At 54.2% G+C, this 23,154-nt stretch overlaps 1 protein-coding gene across 1 annotated transcript in view; it reads right to left on the reverse strand.

The window, feature by feature from the left end:
• TRPV3 (transient receptor potential cation channel subfamily V member 3) overlaps positions 1 to 17,429 on the reverse strand; it is a 45,055-nt gene extending 27,626 nt beyond the window's left edge. The window contains exons 1-6 of the mRNA XM_009189363.4: positions 17,299 to 17,429; positions 14,481 to 14,601; positions 4,958 to 5,062; positions 4,374 to 4,460; positions 2,998 to 3,152; positions 2,063 to 2,239 (exon numbers count right to left, since the gene is read on the reverse strand). Coding sequence (XP_009187627.4) covers positions 2,063 to 2,239; positions 2,998 to 3,152; positions 4,374 to 4,460; positions 4,958 to 5,062; positions 14,481 to 14,599 — 643 coding nt within the window. The 5' untranslated portion in view covers positions 14,600 to 14,601; positions 17,299 to 17,429. The remainder of the gene's footprint in view (positions 1 to 2,062; positions 2,240 to 2,997; positions 3,153 to 4,373; positions 4,461 to 4,957; positions 5,063 to 14,480; positions 14,602 to 17,298) is intronic.
• Between the last annotated feature and the right edge of the window lie 5,725 nt (positions 17,430 to 23,154).

The following is a 23,154-nucleotide window of genomic DNA, read 5'->3' on the forward strand; positions in this document are numbered from 1 at the left end:
GAGGTAAGGATTTGTGACCAGGACAGCAAAGCCTTCATAGAAACACTAACAACCTTCTTTTATTCACTCATTCAAAAAATACATACTAAGTATCTCTTATGTGAGACCCTAAGGACACCAGGAAATCAACTATAGGCAACAGACTTCATCCCTGCCCTCAAAGGAAACATGTTGCTAACAAAGGATAGCTCATAAGTCCTGCAATGCTGACAAGAAGAAAGGAGGAGACAAAGGGGACTGAAAAGGGAGAAGAATTAGGACAAGCAAGCTTGAGGCACTGGCCTGAACCTCCCTGTCTACAGGACTACTGTCAACTCCCTAGAGACAGGCTGAGAATGTGATATGGTTCATCCGGTTTCTCTCTTTGCATTGGCTACCAGGGAGCTCCGTGTGCAGTTTAGCACTCAGCTGCAGCAGTCTTCCCTAGGTTTCCTCTCCTCTACTCCATACCTTCTAGTTTGTCACAATCCTTGACTTGTTCTTATATATAACAAAAAAATGCTTTTGAAAGCCTGCAGAGTTCAAATAATAAATCACAGTTTGTGACCTTTCTCCCATGAGAAGGGTTAAGGGCCAAAGTTAAACTCCCACCTGGAAAAAGCTAAAATGTGGCAGGGCGTAGTGGCTCACACCTGTAATTCCAGCACTTTGGGAGGCCAAGGCAGGTGGATCACCTGAGGTCAGGAATTTGAGACTGGCCTAGCCAAATTGGTGAAACCCCGTCTCAACTAAAAATACAAAAAAATTAGCCAGGCGTGGTGGCGGGCGCCTGTCAGTCCGATTACTTGGGAGGCTGACACAGGAGAATTGCTTGAACCTGAGAGGCAGAGGTTGCAGTGAACCAAGATCGCGCCATTGCACTCCAGCCTAGGCAACAGAGAGAGACTCTGTCTCAAAAAACAAAAACAAAAAAGCTCAAACATCTAGTGCCCCCAGCATATCAGCAAGACGGCATCCAATTATAATTAAGCCAATCATTTTTGCCACAAGCACCTCATAAGACCCTAAAGCGCTGTTGACTGACTCCAAAACTCGAATAAAGACACATCTCACTGATTTTCCCCAGTGGATTTCCTGGGAGGGAGCCACTCTCCCAGATTTGCTCTCCCAGCACCATCTCTGGCCCACTTACAAAGAAATCCACAAAATTGAGACCCAGTTGGGGACAGTTGATGATGATGATGATGCTAACTGTGGACTTTTGGTGGCCCCTGCCCAGCTGTCTTGCCTCACTTCCAGCCTTCTTTTCATTGCTCAACCATGTGCCAAGCTCAGTCCCATCTTGGGGCTTTTGCCCTGATCCTTCTCATCATGTCGGCCTCAGGCCAAAAGCGACCACTCTGACTGTCCACGCTGAAGTTGCCCTCCCCTAGTCACTTTCTGTCACACTATCTTCATTTATTTTCATAATATTTTTAATCTAAAATTATCTTATTTAGAGCAGTGATTCTTTCTTTCTTTCTTTCTTTCCTTTTTTCTTTCTTTCTTTACTTATTTATTTATTTTGAGATGGAGTTCTGCTCTGCTGCCTAGGCTGGAGTGCAATGGCAATCTTGGCTCACTGCAACCTCCTCCTCCTGGGTTCTGGTGATTCTCCTGCCTCAACCTCCCAAGTAGCTGGGATTACAGGCACCTGCCACCACGCCCGGCTAATTTTTGTATTTTTAGTAGAGACGGGGTTTCACCATGTTGGTCAGGCTGGTCTTGAACTCCTGACCTCAGATGAACCACTCACCTCGGCCTCCCAAAGTGCTGGGATTCCAGGCGTAAGCCACTGTGCCCAGCCTTAGAGCAGTGACTTTAACCTGTGTTGTTCACCAATGTATGCCCATGCCAAAAACGATGCCTGGCATGGAACCAATGCTCAAAATTATTTGCAGAATGAAGGAAGAAAGAGAGGGGTACCTGAAGCTTCCCGGGCACCATGCTACATGCTTGGGGCTCCTCAGTGGCAGCCGTGCCTCCACATGGCCTGGCCAGCAGTGGCCCCGCGGCCCCGCAGCCCCGCACCCTCGCACCCTCAGAGACTCCTGTCTGCACAGCCCCTCTGTGGGCAGGATACCTTCGTAGGCCTCTTCTGTGTACTCGGCATTGATGAACCTGCCCAGGATGTCGTTCTCTTCGGCAAAGGCAAGCAGGACCCGCACGATCTCCTTGGTGTTGGGGTTGATGTTTAACAAAGCCTTCATCAGGCAGGTCTTCCCCGTGTCGGAGGCCGTCAGCTTGTGCATGAGGAAGTCTGCAGGCAGGGCCGTGGGACAGAGCTACAGGCGGGGCCCGGCTGCCCTTGGCCCGCCCAGCTCAGAGGGTGTGGGAGCTGCAGCCGCAGACCTCAAGTCCCTGCTCTACACCCCTGCTCCCAGGTCTCACACTTGGCCGCTCTCCTCCTCCCTCTCCAGCTGTTCCTCCTCCGTCTCCTTTGCTGGCTCCTTGCTCTCTGTGGCCCATGGGAGCCTTATCTGAGGCCTTTTACTCTTTTCCTACGATATGGCTTCCCACTGTCCACCCCAGAACCTCTGTCTCCAGCCTGCCCCCTCCTCAGGCCTACAAATAAAGCTCAGCTCATGGCCTCCCCATCAACCTGATACTGCACTGGTCCCTGCACACCCAGGGCTCCACCAGCCACCAGGCTACCCAAGTCTACATGGTACCATGCTGGACCCCCTGTCCCTCACTCCCCAGGTTCTCAAGTCCTGCCCGTGCTACTGGCTGAGGAGCTGCCCAGAACCGTTCCCCTTCTCAAGCCCTGCTTCAGGGTCCCAGCCCTGCCTGAACAGTGGCCTTCTCCAGCTTCACCCCCTAACTCTCGTCCGACTCTCACCTGCCCAAACCTTTCTGTGGTTCCCCATTCTCCTTGGAGTCAAGTTCAAAGTCCCTCGCCAGAATTCAAGGCCCCTCACACTCCAGCCCCACGGGTTGGTGAGGGGAGGGGAAGATGGGCACCAGAAGTCAAGCGGGGCCCCAGCCCCGTACCCTCTGCCAGGCTCAGACACTCACCAGGCACATCCTCGTCACGGCGCCGCCTGCAAAGCTCCTGCAGCTCCACCAGCAGCTCCACCAGCTCCTCCACGCAGCCCTCAGACACGGCTGCAAAGATGCGCTTCTTCAGCCGCCTCTTTTTCCTCCTCTGCTCTTCCTTGGCCAGGTGTGCACTGAGCCAGAAAATGTTTCCAACTCACCACACACGTCCTCTCAAGCTCAATCTCTCCTTTTCCCCGCCAGAGCTGCCTGCAGGGCGCTGCACCTGCCGCCAACATCTCCCATGCCTATCACAACGCCTGCAAACCCCTGGGCTGTGTGGACCCATCAGGCTCCCCTTGTAATCCACATGCAATCACATTCTGTCAAAATACCTGTATTTGGCTGCATGCAGTAATGATCAGGAAGGATCTATGCCTGTTAATAGACATTACCTTGAAAATATGAGATTTCATATTTTATGTTGTTTGAACTTTTTAAATCTATCCCTCCCTGTCCTCCCACTCCAGGTAAGTAACCGTGGTAACCGTTGATGTCTCTTTTTGTTTCTTTTCTTTTTTGAGACAGAGTCTTGCTCTGTCGCCCAGGCTGGAGTGCAGTGGTGCCATCTCGGCTCACTGCAAGCTCCGCCTCCCGGGTTCATGCCATTCTCCTGCCTCAGCCTCCTGAGTAGCTGGGACTACAGGCACCTGCCACCACGCCCGGTTAATGTTTTGTATTTTTAGTAGAGACAGGGTTTCACTGGGTTAGCCAGGATGATCTCCTTTTGTTTCCATGTGTTCTTGCAAAATGCATATGGATATTGGGCACACGTATTTTGTTTCTTTTTTTTTTTTTTTTTTTTTTTAGAGAGTTTCTTTCTCTCCCACGCTGGATTAAATTGGAACAATCTCAGTTCACTGCAACCTCCACCTCCAGGGTGCAAGCAATTGTCCTGCCTCAGCCTCCTGAGTAGCTGGGATTACAGGCATGCACCACCACGGCCGGCTAATTTTTGTATTTTTAGTAGAGACGGGGTTTCACCATGTTGGTCAGACTGGTCTTGAACTCCTGACCTCATGATCTGCCCGCCTCGACCTCCCAAAGTGCTGGGATGACAGGTGTGAGCCACCGCATCCGGCCATGTATTTTTAGTTCACAAAAACAGTATCGTGCTACAGTTCTTGTTCCACTGCGTCCTGCTGTTTGAATGTTTCATATGAATGGGTTTTATAAAATGCAATACTCCACTCCTTCCCCCAGCACGTCCTACCTGCCATGGACCCAGGACTCCACTTGTCCCAATCCCCAGGAATGGTGGATTCGTTCTCTTTCCTGCAGGGCCCCGGATCCTGCGTCTCTGGCACCCCCAGCCTGAGTGGGCACAGTGGGAGGAGGGGGAGGGGCAGACTTACCCGGGGCTGTTGGGATTGGATGGGGTCTCTGTCACATCATCCTGAGGAGACTGGGGGGAGTCCATGTCATCACAGTTGCCAGAGATGCTGGAGGTGTTGGCGGAGGGAACAGAGAGGGTTTTAAAGTTTTAAAATGGGCCGGATGAGGTGGCTCATGCATGTAATCCCAGCACTTTGGGAGGCCGAGGCAGGTGGATTACTTGAGGTCGCAAGTTCAAGACCAGCCTGGTCAACATGGTGAAACTAAACTGTCTCTACTAAATCGTCTCTACTAAAAATACAAAAACTAGCCAAGCGTGGTGGCATGTGCCTGTAATCCCAGCTACTTGGGAGACTGAGACAGGAGAATCACTTAAACCCAGGAGGTGGAGGCTGCAGTGAGCTGAGATTGGGCCACTGCACTCCAGCCTGGGCAACAGAGCGACACTCTGTCTCAAATAAATAAATAATAATAAAGTTTTATAATAGACAGTGGTAGCATGCCACAGCCAGGCCTGGCCCCATTACCAGGGCAAGTCACTGGCCACATTCTGGAGCTGAGGGCTGGGCCCAGGGCAGGGGGTTGGGCTGGGGCCCATACTCACCACTGCCGGATGTTGGAATCCATGGGCTTGGAGAAGACAGGGGGAGAGGTCTTGGCAGCCACGGGGTTGGGCTCAAACCCTTCTATCTCCAGGAAGAAGTGTGCACTGAGGGAACATGGAGGAAGTTCGTCAGGGCCGAGCCAGGCAGAGCCTGTCTGCCTGTGTCCTGCCTCCCGGCCACAGAGGGTGCCCCCATGCTGAGCACACACCCTGACCAGCTCTGAGCCCAAATGGCCTTGCCCAGCCCTCCCGGGAGCCCTCGGAGATGGTCACTGTCATTATCACCTACATTTCACAGATGGTCTCCAGGGAGCTGCCGGTCAAGTGTGAACAACCGAAGAAAAGGACTGAGGCGAGCCTGGTTGATGTAGAGGTTTATTTTGCCAAGGTTGAGGACACACCCAGGAAAAAGACAGACAAGCCCCAGCAGGATCTGTGGCCCACGCTTTCTCCTCTGAACAGGATTTTGAGGGCCTCAATATTTAAAGGCGAAAAGTGGGCAGGAGAGGAAGGAGGAAAGAAAAAAAAAAAAAAGAGGGAGCAGGCCGGGTGCAGGGGCTATAATCCCAGCACCTTGGGAGGCTGAGGCGGGCAGATCACCTCTGGTCAGGAGTTGGAGACCAGCCCTGGCCAACATGGTGAAACCCCGTTTCTACTTAAAATGCAAAAAAAAAAAAAAAATAGTAGCCAGGTATGGCGGCACACACCTGTAATCCCAGCTACGCTGGAGGCTGAGACAGGAGAATCGCTTGCACCCGGGAGGCGTAGGTTGCTGTGAGCTGAGATCACACCACTGCACTCCAGCCTGTGTGACAGAGCAGGACTCTGTCTCAAAAAAAAAGAAAAAAGAAAAAAGGAAAGAAGGAAGGAAAGAAGGAAGGAAGGAAGGAAGGAAGAAAAGAAAGAAAGAAACAGGGAGCATAGGGCCACGTTCTTGTGAGGCTTCGATTCTGTTTGCTGAGTACATGTGTTGCATGTGAAAAGGAGAAGGTAGAGGAAACAGTCAATTACGGATTCATCTTGCGCTCAGTAAATCTGCACTTAACAAAAGATAAACATAGACGCAGAGTGGCTCATGCCTGTCATCCCAAGCACTTTGGGAGGCCGAGGCGGGCAGATCACCTGAGGTCGGGAGTTTGAGACCAGCCTCACCAATATGGAGAAACTCCGTCTCTACTAAAAATACAAAAATTAGCCGGGCATGGTGGCGGGCGCCTGTAATCCCAGCTACTCGGGAGGCTGAGGCAGGAGAATCACTTGAACCTGGGAGGTGGAGGTTGCAGTGAGCCAAGATCATGCCATTCCACTCCAGCCTTGGCGACATAGCGAGACTCCATCTCATAAAAAAACAAAAACAAAAACAAAAAAAAACAGACGCATAGGGGAAGCAGCCAGACATGCATTTGTCTCGGTGGGGGCGGGTGAGGAAGGACAATTTCTAGTCTCCTCTTGTCCTGTAGTGTCAATTAGCTGCTAATTTACAATGTCAAGGCGAGGAAGGCCTCCCATGGAGACATGTGGCTTCTATCTGTAGATAAAGCAACTTGCCCAAGGTCACACAGCAGATAGGTAGCAAAGTCCAGATTCAAAGCTGGGCTAGGCCGGGTGCGGTGGCTCATCCCTGTAATCCCAGCACTTTGGGAGGTCAAAGTGGGCAGATCAGTTGAGGTCAGGAGTTTGAGACCAGCCAACCTGGCGAAACCCTGGATCTACTAAACATACAAAAATTAGCTGAGTGTGGTGGCGTGCGTCTGTAATCCCAGCTACTCAGGAGGCTGAGGCAGGAGAATTGCTTGAACCCAGGAGGCAGAGGTTGCAGTGAGCCAAGATTGTGCTACTGCCTGGGTGACAGAGCAGGACTCCTTCTCAAAAACAAAACAAAACAAAACAAAACAAAACAAAACAAAACTGAGTCTGGGTGACTCTTCTTGCTAGAAATACTGGGTGGATGAACCTGAGTCTCTACAGAGGGGGGTCTAACACTTGAGCCAGGTTGCCCTGTCTGCAGCCACCTCCAGGTACAAAGGACACCTCAAGGATGGGGAAGATGGTGCTGGGCGCTGGGTTTTCCCGTCACCACCTACCCGCCCCCAGGCCTCAGGTCTGAAGTCAGACCCCTTCTGAGGGGCAGTCCCTAGACTCAGATCTATGTGGGCCTTCCTGGCTCTTGAGGGAGAGGGAGATGGCCAGAGTTATACTTGCCCCCGTTGATCAGCACTTGTGCTGTTTGTCACAGCAGAAAACGGGCTGAAAATGGCTGATCTAGGTTGGGCGCGGCGGCTCAAGTCTGTAATCCCAGCACTTCGAGAGGTGGAGGCTGGAGGATCACTTGAGGTCCGGAGCTCGAGACCAGCCTGGCCAATGTGGTGAAACCCCATTTCTACTAAAAATGCAAAAAGTAGCCAGGCGTGGTGGCAGGCACCTGTAATCCCATCGACATGGGAGACTGAGGCAGAAGAATCTCTTGAACCCAGGAGGTGGAGGTTGCAGTGAGCTAAGATCGTGCCATTGCACTCCAGCCTGGGCGACAGAGGGAGACTCCTCTAGAAAAAAAAAAAAAGGCTGATCTAGAGCAGGAAGGACTTGAGGGGTCAGAGGACAGAGCTGGGAATTCTCTGTGGAGAAGGAAAAGCCAGGAAACCATCTCAGGCAGTGGAAGGGAGCAGTGGAGGGGAGCAGTGGAGGGGAGCAGTGGAGGGGAGCAGTGGAGGGGAGGCACAGGGCAAAGGCAGTTTTCTCCTTGGGCTGGGAGAAGACAGACAGAGGCTCAGGGCCCTGTGGCCCGGCTGAGCCCCAGAGAAGGAGAGACACTGGCCTATGAGAAGCAAGATATACACCCAAGATATGACTCCCAGCCAGACACAGCCCAGTTCCACCTTCAGACACACCCACAAACTCAGGCACCCATGTCCTTGGAAACACAATCACATGCACAGAGAAGAGCCTTCCTGACGACAACCCGGACCGTGAGGATCAGGCTGAGGGCGATCTCGGTGGCAGCAACCCTCCTGCCCTGCAGCTGCTACAGGACAACTGCAGCCTCTGTGTCCTGGCCAGGGACTGTGGCCTCCTGACCAGCAGGGCCTCTCCAGGCACCCAGGGCTCCTAAGCACCTTTGCTGCCTCCTTCGTCCTCAGGTCCGGAAGTACCGGCATGGCCCTTCCTTCCTCACAAGACTACAGAAGAGCTCCCAAAGGGCAGTCTCAGCCGTGTCAGATTCAGGAGGGAGGGTAGCAGGGAAGGGACTGTGGCCCCATTCTGCAGACGAGAGAACTGAGGCTCAGTATGGAGAAGCAGCTCATCCATGGTCACCCCCCAGGGTAAAAGCCAAGTTGGTCAAAGAACCTGCTTCCCTATGTCCAGGCGCACAGTCCATACCACAATCTGCACTTCTTTGCTCTCGCCTTAGCAATCTGAGCCTTCTTCCAGCTAAACTAGCTCCAGGGGTTGGCCCCAAAGGGAGGCTGCTTGGCACAGCCACTTCCTAGGGTGGGGCAAGCAGGAGAGACCTCAGGCTTGCCCGAGGAATCCCTACCCTTTCCTCCAGCCACAGACAAGCCTGAAAGGCTCAGCACTAATCCAGAGACGGGGCTACGTGGGGCGGGGAGCAGTACCGGCTACCAGTCTCACCTGCCTCAGCTGCCAGTCTCCTGCCCACCAAAAGGAACCTTCTGACCTGAGCTACCAGTCAAACTCTTCTTCCAAAAGGGAAGACAGAGAGGAGTTAAACCCTTGCCTGAGAACTAAAGCCTGGGTTCTAGTCCAGCTCTGCCTCTCCCTCCTGTGTGACCCCAGATGGTCACTTGCCCTCTCTGGGCCAGTCATCTTCACCTGAATGGATGATGGTTGGGCCAGATGATTGCTAAGGCCTGGAACCTGGAGCCAGGGAGTTCTGGGGTCATCCTCTTATGGAATGTCTAGCTGAAGTGGACATCGGAGGTCAACCAGTCTGATTACCACTTCCCTGCAGCCCTGCAGCGCCCCAGAACTTTTGCCTTACAGTAGTCACTCTGCAACAGCAGCCTGACCCAGAAACTCCAAACACATTTGCTGGTGGTTCAGTCCCAAAACGTCCTGGTTGAGATTTGCCAAATTATCTCCAGACAGAGCTCTAAGCCCTATACCCACAGCTTTTTCCCCAAGACTGTCGGTCCACTCCCTCCCCTGCTCCCCATCACCCTACCTGTCTGCATTCCTGAGTGGTGCATTTACTCCACAAATATTTATTGAGCATCTACAATGTGCCAGGCACCGTTTCTGCAGCTGGGGATACAGTAGTGAACAAGTGGACAAAATTTCCGTCCCTTCCAGAGCTGTTGTTCCAGTGAGTTGGTCAGAACTGACCAAGAAATAGTACAGTGAGGCCACGATCTTCCACACTCTGGACAACACACCATCCTACAGCTGTACATTCCTCAATGGCAGAGACTACAGTTGAATTATCCTTGATTCCCAACACTGGTCCTAATGCTCAGAAGTCTTCATCGGTGAAAGAGTGGGAGGATAGATAATGAGTGAAAGACAAATGAGTGGAAGGAAAGATGGTTGGTTGTATAGATGCCCAGATAAATGGATGAATGAATAATGGAGAGATGATAGAATGAGGGATGGGTGGATGATGGATGGATGATGGATGGATGGATGGATAGATGGATGATGGGATGGGTAGATGAGTGAATGGATGATGGATGGATGGATGGATGACGGGATGGGTAGATGAGTGGATGGATGATGGATGGATGGACAGATGACATATGGATGGATGGATGATGGATGGATGATGGGTAGATGAGTGGATGGATGATGGATGGATGGATGGATGGATGGATGGATGGATGACTAAAGGATGGATGGATGGATGAATAGATGATGGATGGGTGAATAAATGATAGAGGGATGGATGCATAATAAGTAATTGGGAGGGTAGGATAGGTGGACAGGACCAATAAGCAAATAAACCTACATAACCTTAAACCAAAATGTTGGCAGGTTGCATCCTTCAGGTGACTTCCACTGTGCTCTCAGGTGCTTAAAGCCTTTACCTCTCCTAAGCCTCATCCCCTTCCCAATCTCTCACAAGAAGATGAGGAGCAGTCCTTTGTCTCTGCCCTACCTCCCTACCTACTCAAGGCCTTCTCCCAGAGTCCACAAGGACCCAAAGATGGTCCAGAAAGCCATATCACAAGAGTATGCATCCACTCCAGACCTGAGGCTGAGAACCCGAGGGAAAGGAAGAAGCATTTCCTCATCACTCCATAGTGTCCTCATGCATGCCAAGGGCTGTGCTGGGCCACCGAGCTGCTTACTCACCAGCTCATCATTTTCCTGCCTGCTCTTTTTTTTTTTTTTTGAGACGGAGTCTCGCTCTGTCGCCCAGGCTAGAGTGCAGTGGCGCGATCTCGGCTCACTGCAAGCTCCGCCTCCCAGGTTCACGCCATTCTCCTGCCTCAGCCTCCCGAGTAGGTGGGACTACAGGCACCCGCCACCGTGCCCGGCTAATTTTTTGTATTTTTAGTAGAGATGGGGTTTCACCGTGTTAGCCAGGATGGTCTCGATCTCCTGACCTCATGATCTGCCCGTCTTGGCCTCCCAAAGTGCTGGGATTACAAGTGTGAGCCACCGCATCCGGCCTCCTGCCTGCCCTTTTATTGACTCATCTACTTACTCAAAAGCTACTAATGTCCTCTGTGTAAGAAACTCAGGGAGACAGAAGGGAAGAGATGAACCTTCCAGGGACCCCACGATCAGAGATCTCAACCAGAGCTAACACATCATCCCAATGACCACGTGAACCTCTTCAGAGAGAGGTTGGGCTACGGGAGCTCAGAGGAAGAGAAGATCCTTCCAGTTGAAGACAGGGATCAGGGAGGGCTCTGTGCTCTTTTGGGGTGGGATGTGGTCTGGGTCTTGACACCATCCTCTGGTTTGGGAAAAGCCCCAAAGGCAGAACAGCATGAGAAAGACTCAGGAGAAGGGGAGGTCTATGTCTGGAGAAGGAAGCCCTTGTTAGCTGGAGCACCAGACATGAGAAGACAGTGATAAGCGCAGGGCTGGGAGGGACCCTAACTGTTGGGCAAAGACCTAACTCCTGGGGCAAAGCAGCTGCTAGACTGTGAGGGTCTGTCCTGTACCTGCCCTACTGGTCACTTTACACACCACATCCCACCCAGCGTCATAAGCACGTGGCAAGGCCTTAGCCCTGTGACACCCTGGCTGCTGACCTGCTGCAGGCGATGTTTGTTTCTTCCTGCCTTCTCTCCAGACCAAAGGGCACCAGCTGGGTGTGGTTGACCCAGGTGAGCAGACAATTCTATACCATTTCTACTGCATTTCTGTTCCTTTGAAGTCAAAGAACTATCCCTGAACAGTCCAGGGCTGGGAAGGAGACTGCCCATTCATTTGCTTTGTGCCAAGAAATGCCCAAGTGCTCTGGGCTCTGCAAGGCCAGTGGCTCCACAACCTCCATCAGTCTGCATCTCTGACCCTGGGCATCAGTTTTCCAGGGTCGAGGAAGGAAGCAAAGATGACAGCTACTGTCAGGGAATGGCATGATAGTTCAGGAACACTCCCAGGTCCAAAAGTCTCTCCCATCTCCAGACTCCCTGGTGCTTTTGATTCCACCATTAGCACCTGTTTCCTTAGGGGTCAGCATTGCCCTCTTTCTTCACCTATAATTTATATATATTTTTCCCTTTTTTTTTTTTTTTTTTTTTTTTAAGACAGAATCTTGCTCTGTCACCCAGGCTAGAGTGCAGTGGCACAATCTCGGCTTACTGCAACCTCCAGCTCCCAAGTTCAAGCAATTCTCCTGCCTCAGCCTCCCAAGTAGCTGGGATTACAGGTGCCTACCACCATACCCACCTAATTTTTGTAGTTTTTTTTAGTAGAGACAGGGTTTCACCATGTTGGCCAGGCTAGTCTCAAACTCCTGACCTTGTGATCCACCTACCTTGACCTCCCAAAGTTCTGGGATTACAGGCGGAGCCTGGCCTTTCTTTTTTTTTTTTTTTTTTTTTTGAGACAGAGTTTTGCTCTGTTGCCCAGGCTGGAGTGCAGTGGCACAATCTTGGCTCACTGCAACCTCCACCTCCTGGGTTCAAGCGATTCTCCTGCCTCAGCCTCCCGAGTAGTTGGTACTACAGGCGCCCACCACCACACCTGGCTAATTTTTGTATTTTTAGTAGAGACAGGGTTTTACCATGTTGGCCAGGCTGGTCTCGAACTCCTGACCTCAAATGATCCACCTGCCTCGGCCTCCCAAAGTGCTGGCATGACAGGCTTGAGCCACCGCGCCCGACCTGTTCTTATATTTTCTATTTCTCTCTAGGCCCAAGTCCCCTAGTCAGTTCTGAGGGGGATGCCCAAACCTTCACATGAGGGTCCTCAGAGAGCCTTTGGGGCAGAGGAGTGGACACCAATTCAGGAGACACATCAAGCTCAGCTCTTGGCTGGGCTGAGGAGGCTTTGCTGAACTAAGCCTGGAGCTAAGTCTATGAATGGGGGGATGGGCTCAGAGCAGGTGGCTTGACGGGTCCTGCTGAGGAAAGAACCTGAGATTCTCCCAAAATTCTGTCCTCAATTTTTTCCCGAGGTCCAAACCTCCCCTGGAAAAGTGAGAACGGAGGGGAAGTGGGAGGAGAGCCCGGGAGGTGGTCCTTGCCCGCTTAGCTCAGGGATGTCTCGGCCCTTCCCTGGACAAGTCCACCCAGACCCAGGCTGCCCCCTTGGCCCCACACGACACCTGTCTGGCTCCACTTCCACCAGTTTTCCCTCTTGCATTCCAAGATGAGGCCTCCACCTGGGTGTCCCTCAGGCACCTCTTACCCAACATTTCACAACTGAATTTGGCTCATTCCTCCTGACCTGGATCTTCTCCTGTGGTGCACCATGTCAGAGACGGCCCCACCACCCTCCAGTCCCTCCCACCGGGATTCCTCCTTCTCCCTTACTCCCATGCCTGGTCCTGCAGATCCTATGATACTGACACCCCTCTGTGCTGTCCCCTCCTCTTTATCCCTGACCACCCAGGCTCACACATCACCATCTATCACCTGGGCTTCCCAAAGGCCTCCTCATGGTCTCCCTGCCGTCAGCCTCTCCTCCAATCCATTATCCATGCAGATCCCCCACAGTCACCTCTCCAAAAGGCACATCTCACCATGACCTCCCTCCCACAAAAAATCCCTCCATGGCTCCCCACTGCCCTCAGGATTGTCCAATTTCCTTGACTGGCCAAGGAAGTCAAAGGGACTCATCTCCCCAAAGACTCCTCTACCGCCCAGCGTTTCAGCTACACCAGACTCCTCACCTCAGTGCCCCCACTCTGAGCCATGCTCCCATATCTCTCTGCCCGAGATGTATTTTTCCTTCCTCTCCACATCTTCTCTAGCACCACCTCCTCCAGGAAGTCCCCTGAGACTGCCTACAGGATCAGAATAACCTGCCGCTCTTCAGGCCCCACGGGGCTAGTTCACCTCTCTCTGGTCGCTTCCCACTCTCTCCTCGACTCCCCTTTCACCAGACTGTGAGCAGGCGTGGCCATTTTTCTCTCCATGTCCCAAGCTCATTATCCTGAGCCCAACCCTGGGGCTGGTACACAGGACACCTCAGTGATTATAGCTCCAACTAACAGCGGGGAAGCACCAAGCTCACCCCTGGCTGAAAGGGGGCCTGGGATACAGGCAGAGGAGGCAGGGCCACCCCGGGTTCAAGGGACGCACAGACGAAGTGGGCTGGGGGGACAGCTTGAGAGGCACCGAATCAGCTGGGGGTGCAGAATCTACAATGGAGGCAGCAGAGGGGCGGGACGGGCGACCCTGGAGAGGTCCTTCTCTGCTCCAGGCCTCCTCCATGTCCCCAGCCAAGAAGTAAAGCTGATCATTCCAGCCCGGCCCAGTTCCCAGGGACCCCGTGGAGTGATGGGGACAATGATGATGGTGAGGGTCACAGAACACTCTCAATGCCAGCACGTGCGGAGCTCTGACCACGTGCCAGGCGCCACACTGAGCACTTTGCTGACTTGATCCCAATGAACCGTCATCCTATCGTTGGTGCCACTGCCAGTGTCCCCATTCCAAAGGTGGAGTTCAAGAGCTTGAATAACCCAGCTGGTTGCATGGTGGATGGAAAGCCGTTGGTGTGTGTGGAAAACGTGCCTGGCAGAGGGTCCAGGTCACCTGGAACTTCCACCCAGCATTCTGCTCCTCATCTCAAGGATGGCTCCAGCCATCCCTCACCTCCCTCAGGAGCCCTCCTGACTGCTCCTGCCTCAGCACCCCCTGATCCCTCCAAGGAGGCTTCCCTAATTGTGCCAGCCACACTGACCACCGCAGCTCAGCCCCCTGAGTGTGCTGTGCTCCCCCCAGCACCATCCCCCAGTCATACCTCGCCGGGCACCAGGCCACCTCAGGCGAGACTGAGAGTCTCAGGTCTCCCCAAGGCAAGGGCTCTCTGGGGGTTGCCAGGCCCCCCGCTCATGCCCCTCACAGTGCCGCAGTCCCAGTCCCGAGCCCTCCGGACCCACCTCTTCTTTGTGGGGGTGATCTCCGCCGCCCTCTTCTCAGGCAGGACAGCAGGGTTCCCACTGGGGGCGGCAACTCTCTTGCCCATGAGAGGCACCGTCTCCTTGGGGTGGGCATTCATGGCTGGAATACAACAACAGGGCAGATGCTCAGGCCGAGGGGACGGGGGGAGCTTCAGGGAATTTAGGATCGCCGTGTGGCTGTATCCAGCTCCCATTCACACTCCCTGGGACAGGAAGCTCACTCCTCCCTTCCCAGGTCACCAACCCTTCTTCAAGGACAGAGAAGGTGTCCCCAAAGCTTCCCCAGCTCCCTGCTCTAGCACCCCTGATGCTATGGTCCTAGGAGAGCCCAGGAAGGTGTCCCAGTAGAGACCACCATGCCCCGATCCTCTCTCACCACACCATCTCAGCCGGCCAGTCCCCAGGCGGACTCCTGGGCACCAGCTCTGTTTTCTCGAGGCCGCTTTCCGATTTCGTGATGAGCAGCTCTCAAAGAGTTCTGACCTCCGCAGAGCAAGATTATCACTTCCTTTGCTCTAGATGTTATGCTCCTAGTAACACGGCCTCACGCTCCTTGGGTGTTTTAGATTCCTCAGTGTCCAGGTGGTCTCTGCAGCCAACACACCGATCATCTCCCCCGCCCTCCCAAAGCTGCGTGTAACCAGCTTATGGCTGCCGTCCATTAGACTCCCCTCCCACCTGCAGGGAGCAGCTGAGTCCCCTTACCCCAGGCGGAGGAGGCCGAACCCCTGTCCAGACCTGCTTTACTGATGCTCAGAGTGGGCTGGGCACGGTGCTGAGCCCCAAGGGGTGTGGGGAGTGGGGAAGGGGGACTGATACATCTTCCAACAAGACCAGGACAGACTGTACAGGCTGCTGTGTGGAGGAAGGACAAGCCGGGCAGAGGGCACGGCCTGGGAGGGTCAGGAGTAGCAGGAGTGGCGGGAGCTGCTGTGGCCAGAGAACCTGGGGAGCTCACGGGGACCCTGGCAACAAAAGCTGTGTGGGCAGGCTGGGCCCTGTGAAGTCCTTGCACACCGCATAAGAGCTGTGGCTTTAGCCGGGCACGGTGGCTCACACCTCTAATTCCAGCACTTGGGGAGGCCAAGGTGGGCAGATTGCCTGAGCTTAGGAGCTCAAGACCAACCTGGGCAACACAGTGAAACTCTGTCTCTACTAAAACACAAAAAATTAGCCGGGCATGGTGGTGCACACCTGTAGGCCCAGATACTCAGGAGGCTGAGGCAGGAGAATCGCTTGAACCCACGAGGTGGAGGTTGGGCTGAGGCAGGAGAATCACTTGAACCCAGGAGGCGGAGGTTGCAGTGAGCCGAGATTGTGCCACTGCACTCCAGCCTGGGCAACAGAGCGAGACTCCGTCTCAAAAAAATGAATAAAAAATACATAAAGTTTTTATTAAACATAAAGAGCTACGGCTGATCCCCGGGGGCAGCTGGGAGTTGGGTGCTGCGTTGCGGGGTGGGGGACACCAGAAGCCAGGGGCCAGGACGAGGCTGCTGCAGGGGCCACAGGGACGGGGAAGGGGGCCAGCTGGCCACAGAGGGAGGACTTGGGCTGGGAAAGGGTTGTGTGGACAGGTGGTGACTGTGCAGTCAGGGGGTGCCACTCTCAGCTTGAGTCACCCTCAGGGGACTCACCCAGAGACACATAGGTGGGGGCAGGAAGATGGATTCCTGTAAGAAGAACCCAGCTGGGTGGGGTGGAGCTGGGGCCACTGGTGATCCCACCCCAATGGGAAAGCTTCCTGGAGGAAGTTTCCGGAACCAGATGTCATCAGGCTGGAGAGAGTCCCCCGCCCTCCAATTCAAACGGAGCAGGCTCAGGATCGGGGAGGCATCGGCGAGGGAGAGCTTTGGCCCCGGAGCGCAGGCACCTTGAGGCCAGGCAGGTGGAGCAGCCCACCGAGAGGGACTGCTGGGCTCCCGGCCTTCCCATGTCCAGTCATGGCCTGATGAGGACGGGCAGCCTTTATGGCTTTCCCCATCCACACGTGGCCTTTGGTGAACTAAAAGGCTGGGAGGCACCGAGCACAAAGGAGACAGATGAAGGGCGCGTCTCACCCCTCCCAGGGCCTCTGTTTTCCTTTCTGAGAAGTGGGCTGAGTGGTCCCCAAGGACTCTGTGGCCCTGAGAGCTGGTTGCTCTCTGCCTTCCCTGGGCCTGAGAATGTGGCCTGCCGGGGGCCTCTGGGGCAGGAGAGGCTCAGGGAGCTCCGGACTAGGGCCGCAGCAGCTATCATTAGCTCCCTGAGTCACCCCATAAACGCCACGTTCTCACCTGCTGGACTCTCTTGTTGCCCTGGCCCTCCCTCTCTCTCCCAATCCCTGACACTGATTGAAATGGTCTTTCCTAGGTAACAGACCAGGCCGCGGAGCCACAGCTGCTGACTCAGCACCTGTGAGATGCCTGGGCCCCATCTCTCTCGCGGTGGGGCCACCGCCTCCCATCCTGAACTCCCATCACACTCCTGCCCCAGAAAGCCACCTCCCTGGGCCAGCCTGGGGAGGCAGGAGCCTCTCCTCTGCCCCTCAGCAGTGGTGAGATTGAGATGTCCCTCCCCAGGGTTCCCAAACCTCAGGGAAATGTTCCTGAGTCTGTAGGGACCTGTATTCTCACACGTCCCTACAGCCAAGAGCGCACGGCCTTGCTTTCCTCGCTGGGGCCCAAGCTCCTTCCAGCCCTCCTCCCAAGGCCTATTGGCCAAGGGCAGACATGGCCCAGAGGACCTCTGAGGGCCATGCTCCGGGCTCCCCAGGGACCTTGGAGATGACCAGCTGCCTTGTGCAGGGAAGACTCACCTGGTGAGGTTCTGGGTGGTCGTGGCAACCCTTGCTCTGAGATCACCGCATGTCTGGGGCCCAAGGCCCCTGGGTGGGACTGTGGCTGAGGCGGTGGAAAGCTCTCATTGCAGGCAGAGGGATGGCTGGAATGAGGCATCAGAGGCAGAACTGGCTGGGCCACCTGCCCTCGGCGCCAGGCAGGCCACGCCCACCAGCCACAGCTGCGTTGCCCGCCCGCCCGCCCACGTGGCCCATGTGAGTCACCCCCACACCCACACAGCAGCCTCACCCCCACCGGGGAAAGGGCAGGGGAGGCTGCAGGTGCCAAGGTCGAAGTTATGGGTCCAACTCCTCCCTCTCTGGCATTCCATGCTGGGCAGGGACTTCCCATCTCAGGCCTCAGTTTTCCCAACTAGGAAACGGGAATCTTAACACCTACTTTCCAAGGCTGCCGTGAAGAGCCAAAGAGATCACAGAGGCGGGAGGGCTTAGTGAAGGGTCAGGTGCTCTGCTCTATCCCCCGGGGGGGAACACCACAGCCCAGGCCTGGCCTGGTTGACCTCAGCGCTGCCAGCCCCAAGACTTGGCACTTCTTCTCAAAAGTCGGTTCCTCGGATCAGGTCTCTCGGGGACAGAATTCCCCATTTAATACTTTCCACCAACAGTCACACATCATGGCCCTTAATGCCAGCCTCACCCCTTCCCGGCTGAATGAGCCTAGCAGGTCATTTCTCCGAGCCTCAGTCTCCTCATCTGTGAAACGTGCTTCATAAACCCACTTTGCAAGGTTATCGTGAGGCTTCAACAAGTGCCAGTAGAAAGGGCCAGAACAAGGCCCAGGGCATGGCAGGCACTCAATAAACAATGTCAGCTCTTAGCTGTGATTGCTTTTGTCATCTCCATGTATTCTCCCAGCGACTGCCCAGGCTGCCTTTCTCCAAGGCCAGGGCATCGCGGGAGGAATCGCTGCCCTCTCGCCTGGCCCAGGCTGCCGCTGTGAAGAGGGTGGAGCGAGGTCAGGACAGCCCTGTGTGCCTCGCGTCACTCAGGAACTGCACACCTGCTCCTCGGGGCGAGATGCGGACAAGACACGGCTGGGACAGAGCAGGAAGTCTCTGCTGATGAGGCCGGAGCTGGCGCGTGATGGGCAGGGAAATCCCCAGCTGTGAGCCTCTCAATTCCTCATCATCACAACCTGCCTGGCCTGGGGAGGAGGCAGGAGGCGGGTGAGGCTTCCAGGCCATGGGAGAGCAGGACCCGTGGCCGGTCAGGGGCAGACCAGACTTGCAGGTGTGGGTGAAGCGGGAGATCAGTTCTGCTGTTGAAGTCAGGGGGTCCTGAAGTTCCCACTCACAATTTGAAATCTCATGACTAGCCAGGCGCGGTGGCTCAAGCCTGTAATCCCAGCACTTTGGGAGGCCGAGACGGGCGGATCACGAGGTCAGGAGATCGAGACCATCCTGGCTAACATGGTGAAACCCCGTCTCTACTAAAAAAATACAAAAAACTAGCCGGGCGAGGTGGCGGGCGCCTGTAGTCCCAGCTACTGGGGAGGCTGAGGCAGGAGAATGGTGTGAACCCGGGAGGCGGAGCTTGCAGTGAGCTGAGATCACGCCACTGCACTCCAGCCTGGGCGACAGAGTGAGACTCCGTCTCAAAAATAAAATAAAATAAAATAAAATAAAATCTCGTGACTGTGCCTGAAACTCCACCGGTAAAGCCCGACCTGGGGTTGAGAACAGCCTCCCGCCACTTGCTCACTCACCGTCTCCCAACCCATCCCCGCGCCCTTCCGGCTTGCCTCTGGCGGCTCACACACCAGGGGAGGAGGCTGCTACCAAATGTCAGTGCTTCCATGTTCATAGCTTTTCTCAGCGGGCAGGTGGGAGCTGGTGAAAAAGGAACGTGTCTCCCACCCAGAGGTGTGCCCTGTGCCCAGCAAGGAAGAAGGGACCCCCACTCTGCTATGAGAGGCAGCAGGAGCCAGGTCACCCAGTGGAGTCACAGCCACTACTTAGGAAGCCCGAACCCATCCCAATTCCACCCCAAACACACAGAAGCAGCGGCTTCGGCCCCTTAGGCGGTCTGTGTTCAACCCCATTTAACCCAGCACCCCGTGAGAGCTCATGGGAGAGGCCGTGGCAGGGACGCAGGTGGACGATGAGGGATTCAGAACTGGAGAAGGCCGTGTCCACCCTCGAGGAACTCGTGTGGGCCACAGGGACACAGGCTCAGGCAGGAACCATGACCCACCAGGCAGGGCATCAGGACAAAATGGGCTGAGACCCCCAAGGCAGGAGGAAGTCCCTCTGACGGGGTGTAGGGGATGGGTTCGGGAAAGAGGGCACATCTGCCTGGACTTGGAAGGAGGGAGGAAGCCACAAGAGAAAGCCACACCCACAGAGGCTCAGAGGCCAGGACCACGGCATCCTCAAAGAGCGGTGAGAGGCTCGGGCGACACACAGACCCAGAAGGCTGAACAGAGACGGGGCCACAAGCCAGGCTGCAGCCCACTGAGTGACTCCAGGCCGCTGGGGCAGCCCTGACTCCTTAGTCCCACAGGGCTGTTGGCCCAGCCTCAGAGGGCTCATGGCCCGTGGCCTGGTGTGGATGCTGTCACCAATATGACAGAAAGGAAAAGATTCACTGGGCTGAGCCAGCACCCCACACCACGGCCATGCCTCTGCCTGTCTAGCCCCGGCTGAGCCTTGCCAGGGTTCAGGCCCCTGGGAGGGTTTCTGTCCTGTGTTTGGGGTCCACACAGCAGTCACAGGAGTGTGCAGCCATGAGTCTCACGCTGCAGGTGCCCAACTAGCACGGCCCGCCCTGTCTTGGCCAGCTCACAGCGACCTTTAGTGCCTATTCCCAGCCACCCCCATGCCTGGGAGTCTGGAAGGATGAAGGAGCTGCCCCCCCCCACAGTGTCCGACTCCTCACTCTTGGTGGCAGCCATAAGCCACGCTGTGCCCACCTTTTATTGTGATCGCAGGTCCTTCTCTGGCAGTGGATGGAACACACACAGAGCCTGGAGAGGCGACAGTCCCGAGAAGGAAACTTCCCAATTGGCACAACCAGGGGCGATGGGGCCAGGGCCTGGGGTGGGAGGCAGGCGGGGAGAGGGAGAGGGCAGCCTCCGGATATTCCTGCCCCAACTCCGCTCCCCCGAGGTCTGATTTTCAGACAGCCCCGAGGTGCTCATGGGTGCCCAGCCCGCCAGACTGAGCTCAGAGTGGAAGCCTTAGCCAGCAGCGTCCATCCGCATGATGCAGGGGCCATCCTCTGCCTCTGTAAAGCACCCCACAGAGGACACACGAGGCGTCATTGAACAGGTCCCCTCTGCCTCCCAAAACTCCCAAGCCCTGCAGACACGAAGCCCAAGCAACAAGCCCACAAGTTCCACCCGCACAGAGGGAGAAGGAAAAGGGGGTCTCTGTAGGGCGGGGGCAAGCAAGGAGGGGCCGGCCCCCTCACACACTCTAGGAAACGCCCTACTTGGTGCAGTGAGGAAGGAGAGAGGGAGCCAGGTAGACCTCCAACACCAGCCTCACGCCCGAGCAGGCTGACCCGGACAATGGCCAGGAGAGGGTCCTGGCAGCCACCACTGTTCTTCAGCCAGGAGACCACAGCAGCTGCCCACAGTGGATTCTGGGTTGTGGCTCGTCCTGCTTCCCGGTGACAGTGGGAAGGACACGAAGACAGAGATAGCAGTAGACTTGACAGTTGCCAAGAGAGTCGGTTTTAAGTGTTCTCATCACACCGAAGAGTGAGGTGCTGTATGTGTGAGACAGCTCGATTTGGCCATTCCACACTGTATACATGTATCAAAACATCATGTCGTATGTTGTGAATACATACAATTTCATTTGTCCATTAAAAATCAACTTTGAAAAGCGTAAATATATAAATCAATAGCATGATGTAAAACATTTTTTGTTTCATTCCTGTTTTTACCATTTTGTTTTATGAGAGCATTAGTAAAGAAAAAGAACAGAGGCTTGGTGCAGTGGCTCACGCCTGTAATCCCAGCATTTTGGGAGGCTGAATCCTCAGGTGGATCACCCGAGGCTAGGAGTTCAAGACCAGCCTGGCCAACATGGTGAAACCCCATCTCTACTGAAAACACAAATTAGCCGGGGGTGGTGCTGCACACCTGTAGTCCCAGCTATTCGGGAGGCTGAGGCAGGAGAATTGCTTGAACCCAGGAGGCAGAGGTTGCAGTGAGCCGAGACTGTGCCACCACGCAGCCTGGGCAACAGAGCGAGACTCCGTCTCAAAAAAGAAAAGAAAAGAAAAAGAAAAAGAATGGAAAAGTGAAAAGGAATATGATCAAAACAAAAATATAACATGCTATAGTGTAAATGCATACAACGTATTGGTCAATGCTATTTAAATTAAACAGAGAGAGAGCCAGAAAAAAGAGAAAAGATAAAATGACCACTACATACTCTTTAGAATGGCCCAAATCCAAAATGTGAACAGCACCAAATGCTGATGAGGACGTGGAGCCACAGGAACTCTCGGTCATCACTGGTGGGAATGTAAAACGATGCAGCCACTTTGAAAGACACTTCGGTGGTTTCTTACAAAACTAAACATACTCTTAGCATTCCAATCCAGCAACCACACTCTTTGGTGTTTACTCAAAGAAGCTGCAAACTTGTGCCCACACAAAAATTGCCCATGGATATTTATAGCAACTTTACTCATAATTGCCAAACCTTGGAAGCAACCAAAATGTCCTTCACTAGGTGAATGGATAAAGAGTGGTACATCCGGCCGGACGCAGTGGCTCACACCTGTAATCCCAGCACTTTGGGAGGCCGAGGAGGGCAGATCATGAGGTTGGGAGATCGAGACCATCCTGGCTAACACGGTGAAACCCCATCTCTACTAAAAATACAAAAAAAAAAAAAAAAACTAGCCGGGCATGGTGACAGGTGCCTGTAGTCCCAGCTACTTAGGAGGCTGAGGCAGGGGAATGGCGTGAACCCAGAAGGCAGAGTTTGTAGTAATACAAGACAGTGCCACTGGACTCCAGCCTGGGAGACAGAGCAAGACTCTTGTCTCAAAAAAAAACAAAAGAGTGGTACATCCAATAGAATGGAATGTTATCCTCCAATGAAAGAAATGAGCTCTCATGCCATGAAAAGACATGGAGGAAACTCTAATGGAAAATACTAAGTAAAATAAATCAATCTGAAAAAGGCTACGATGATGCCAACTACATGACATGCTGGAAGAAGCAGAAGCACAGAGGCAGTAAAAGATCAGTGGCTGGCCAGGCACGGTGGCTCACATCTGTAATCCCAGCATTTGAGGAGGCCAAGGCAGGCAGATTGATTGAGGCCAGGAGTTCAAGACCTGGCCTGGGCAACATGATGAAAGCCCATCTCTACAAAAAATACAAAAATGAGCCAGGCATGGTGGCTCTCACCTGTAGTCCCAGCTACTCAGGAGGCTGAGGTGGGAGGATCCTTGAGCCCAGGAGGTTGAGACTGCAGTAAGCTGTGATTGCACCACTGCACTCCAGCCTGGGCGACAGAGCAGCAGAACTCCGTCTCAAAAAAAAAAAAAAAGGTCAGTGGTTTCCAGGAACTGGAGAGAGAGACCGATGAATAGGTGCCACATGGAGGATTTTTAGGGCAACAAAAGTCCTCTGTCTGATACTATAATGGTAAACGCAGGTCATGCATTTGTCAAAACCCATGGAATCTGTAACCCCAAGAGTGACCCCAGTGGACTTTGTGTTTTGTATTTTGGTTTTTTTTCTTTTTTCTTTTTTTTGAGACAGAGTCACTCTGTTGCCCAGACTGGAGTGAAGTGACAAGACCTCAGCTCACCACAACCTCCGCCTCTTGGGTTCAAGCGATTCTC

The sequence above is a fragment of the Papio anubis genome, chromosome 17, assembly GCF_008728515.1.
Source record: "Papio anubis isolate 15944 chromosome 17, Panubis1.0, whole genome shotgun sequence".
In the NCBI taxonomy this organism is placed as follows: Eukaryota; Metazoa; Chordata; class Mammalia; order Primates; family Cercopithecidae; genus Papio; species Papio anubis.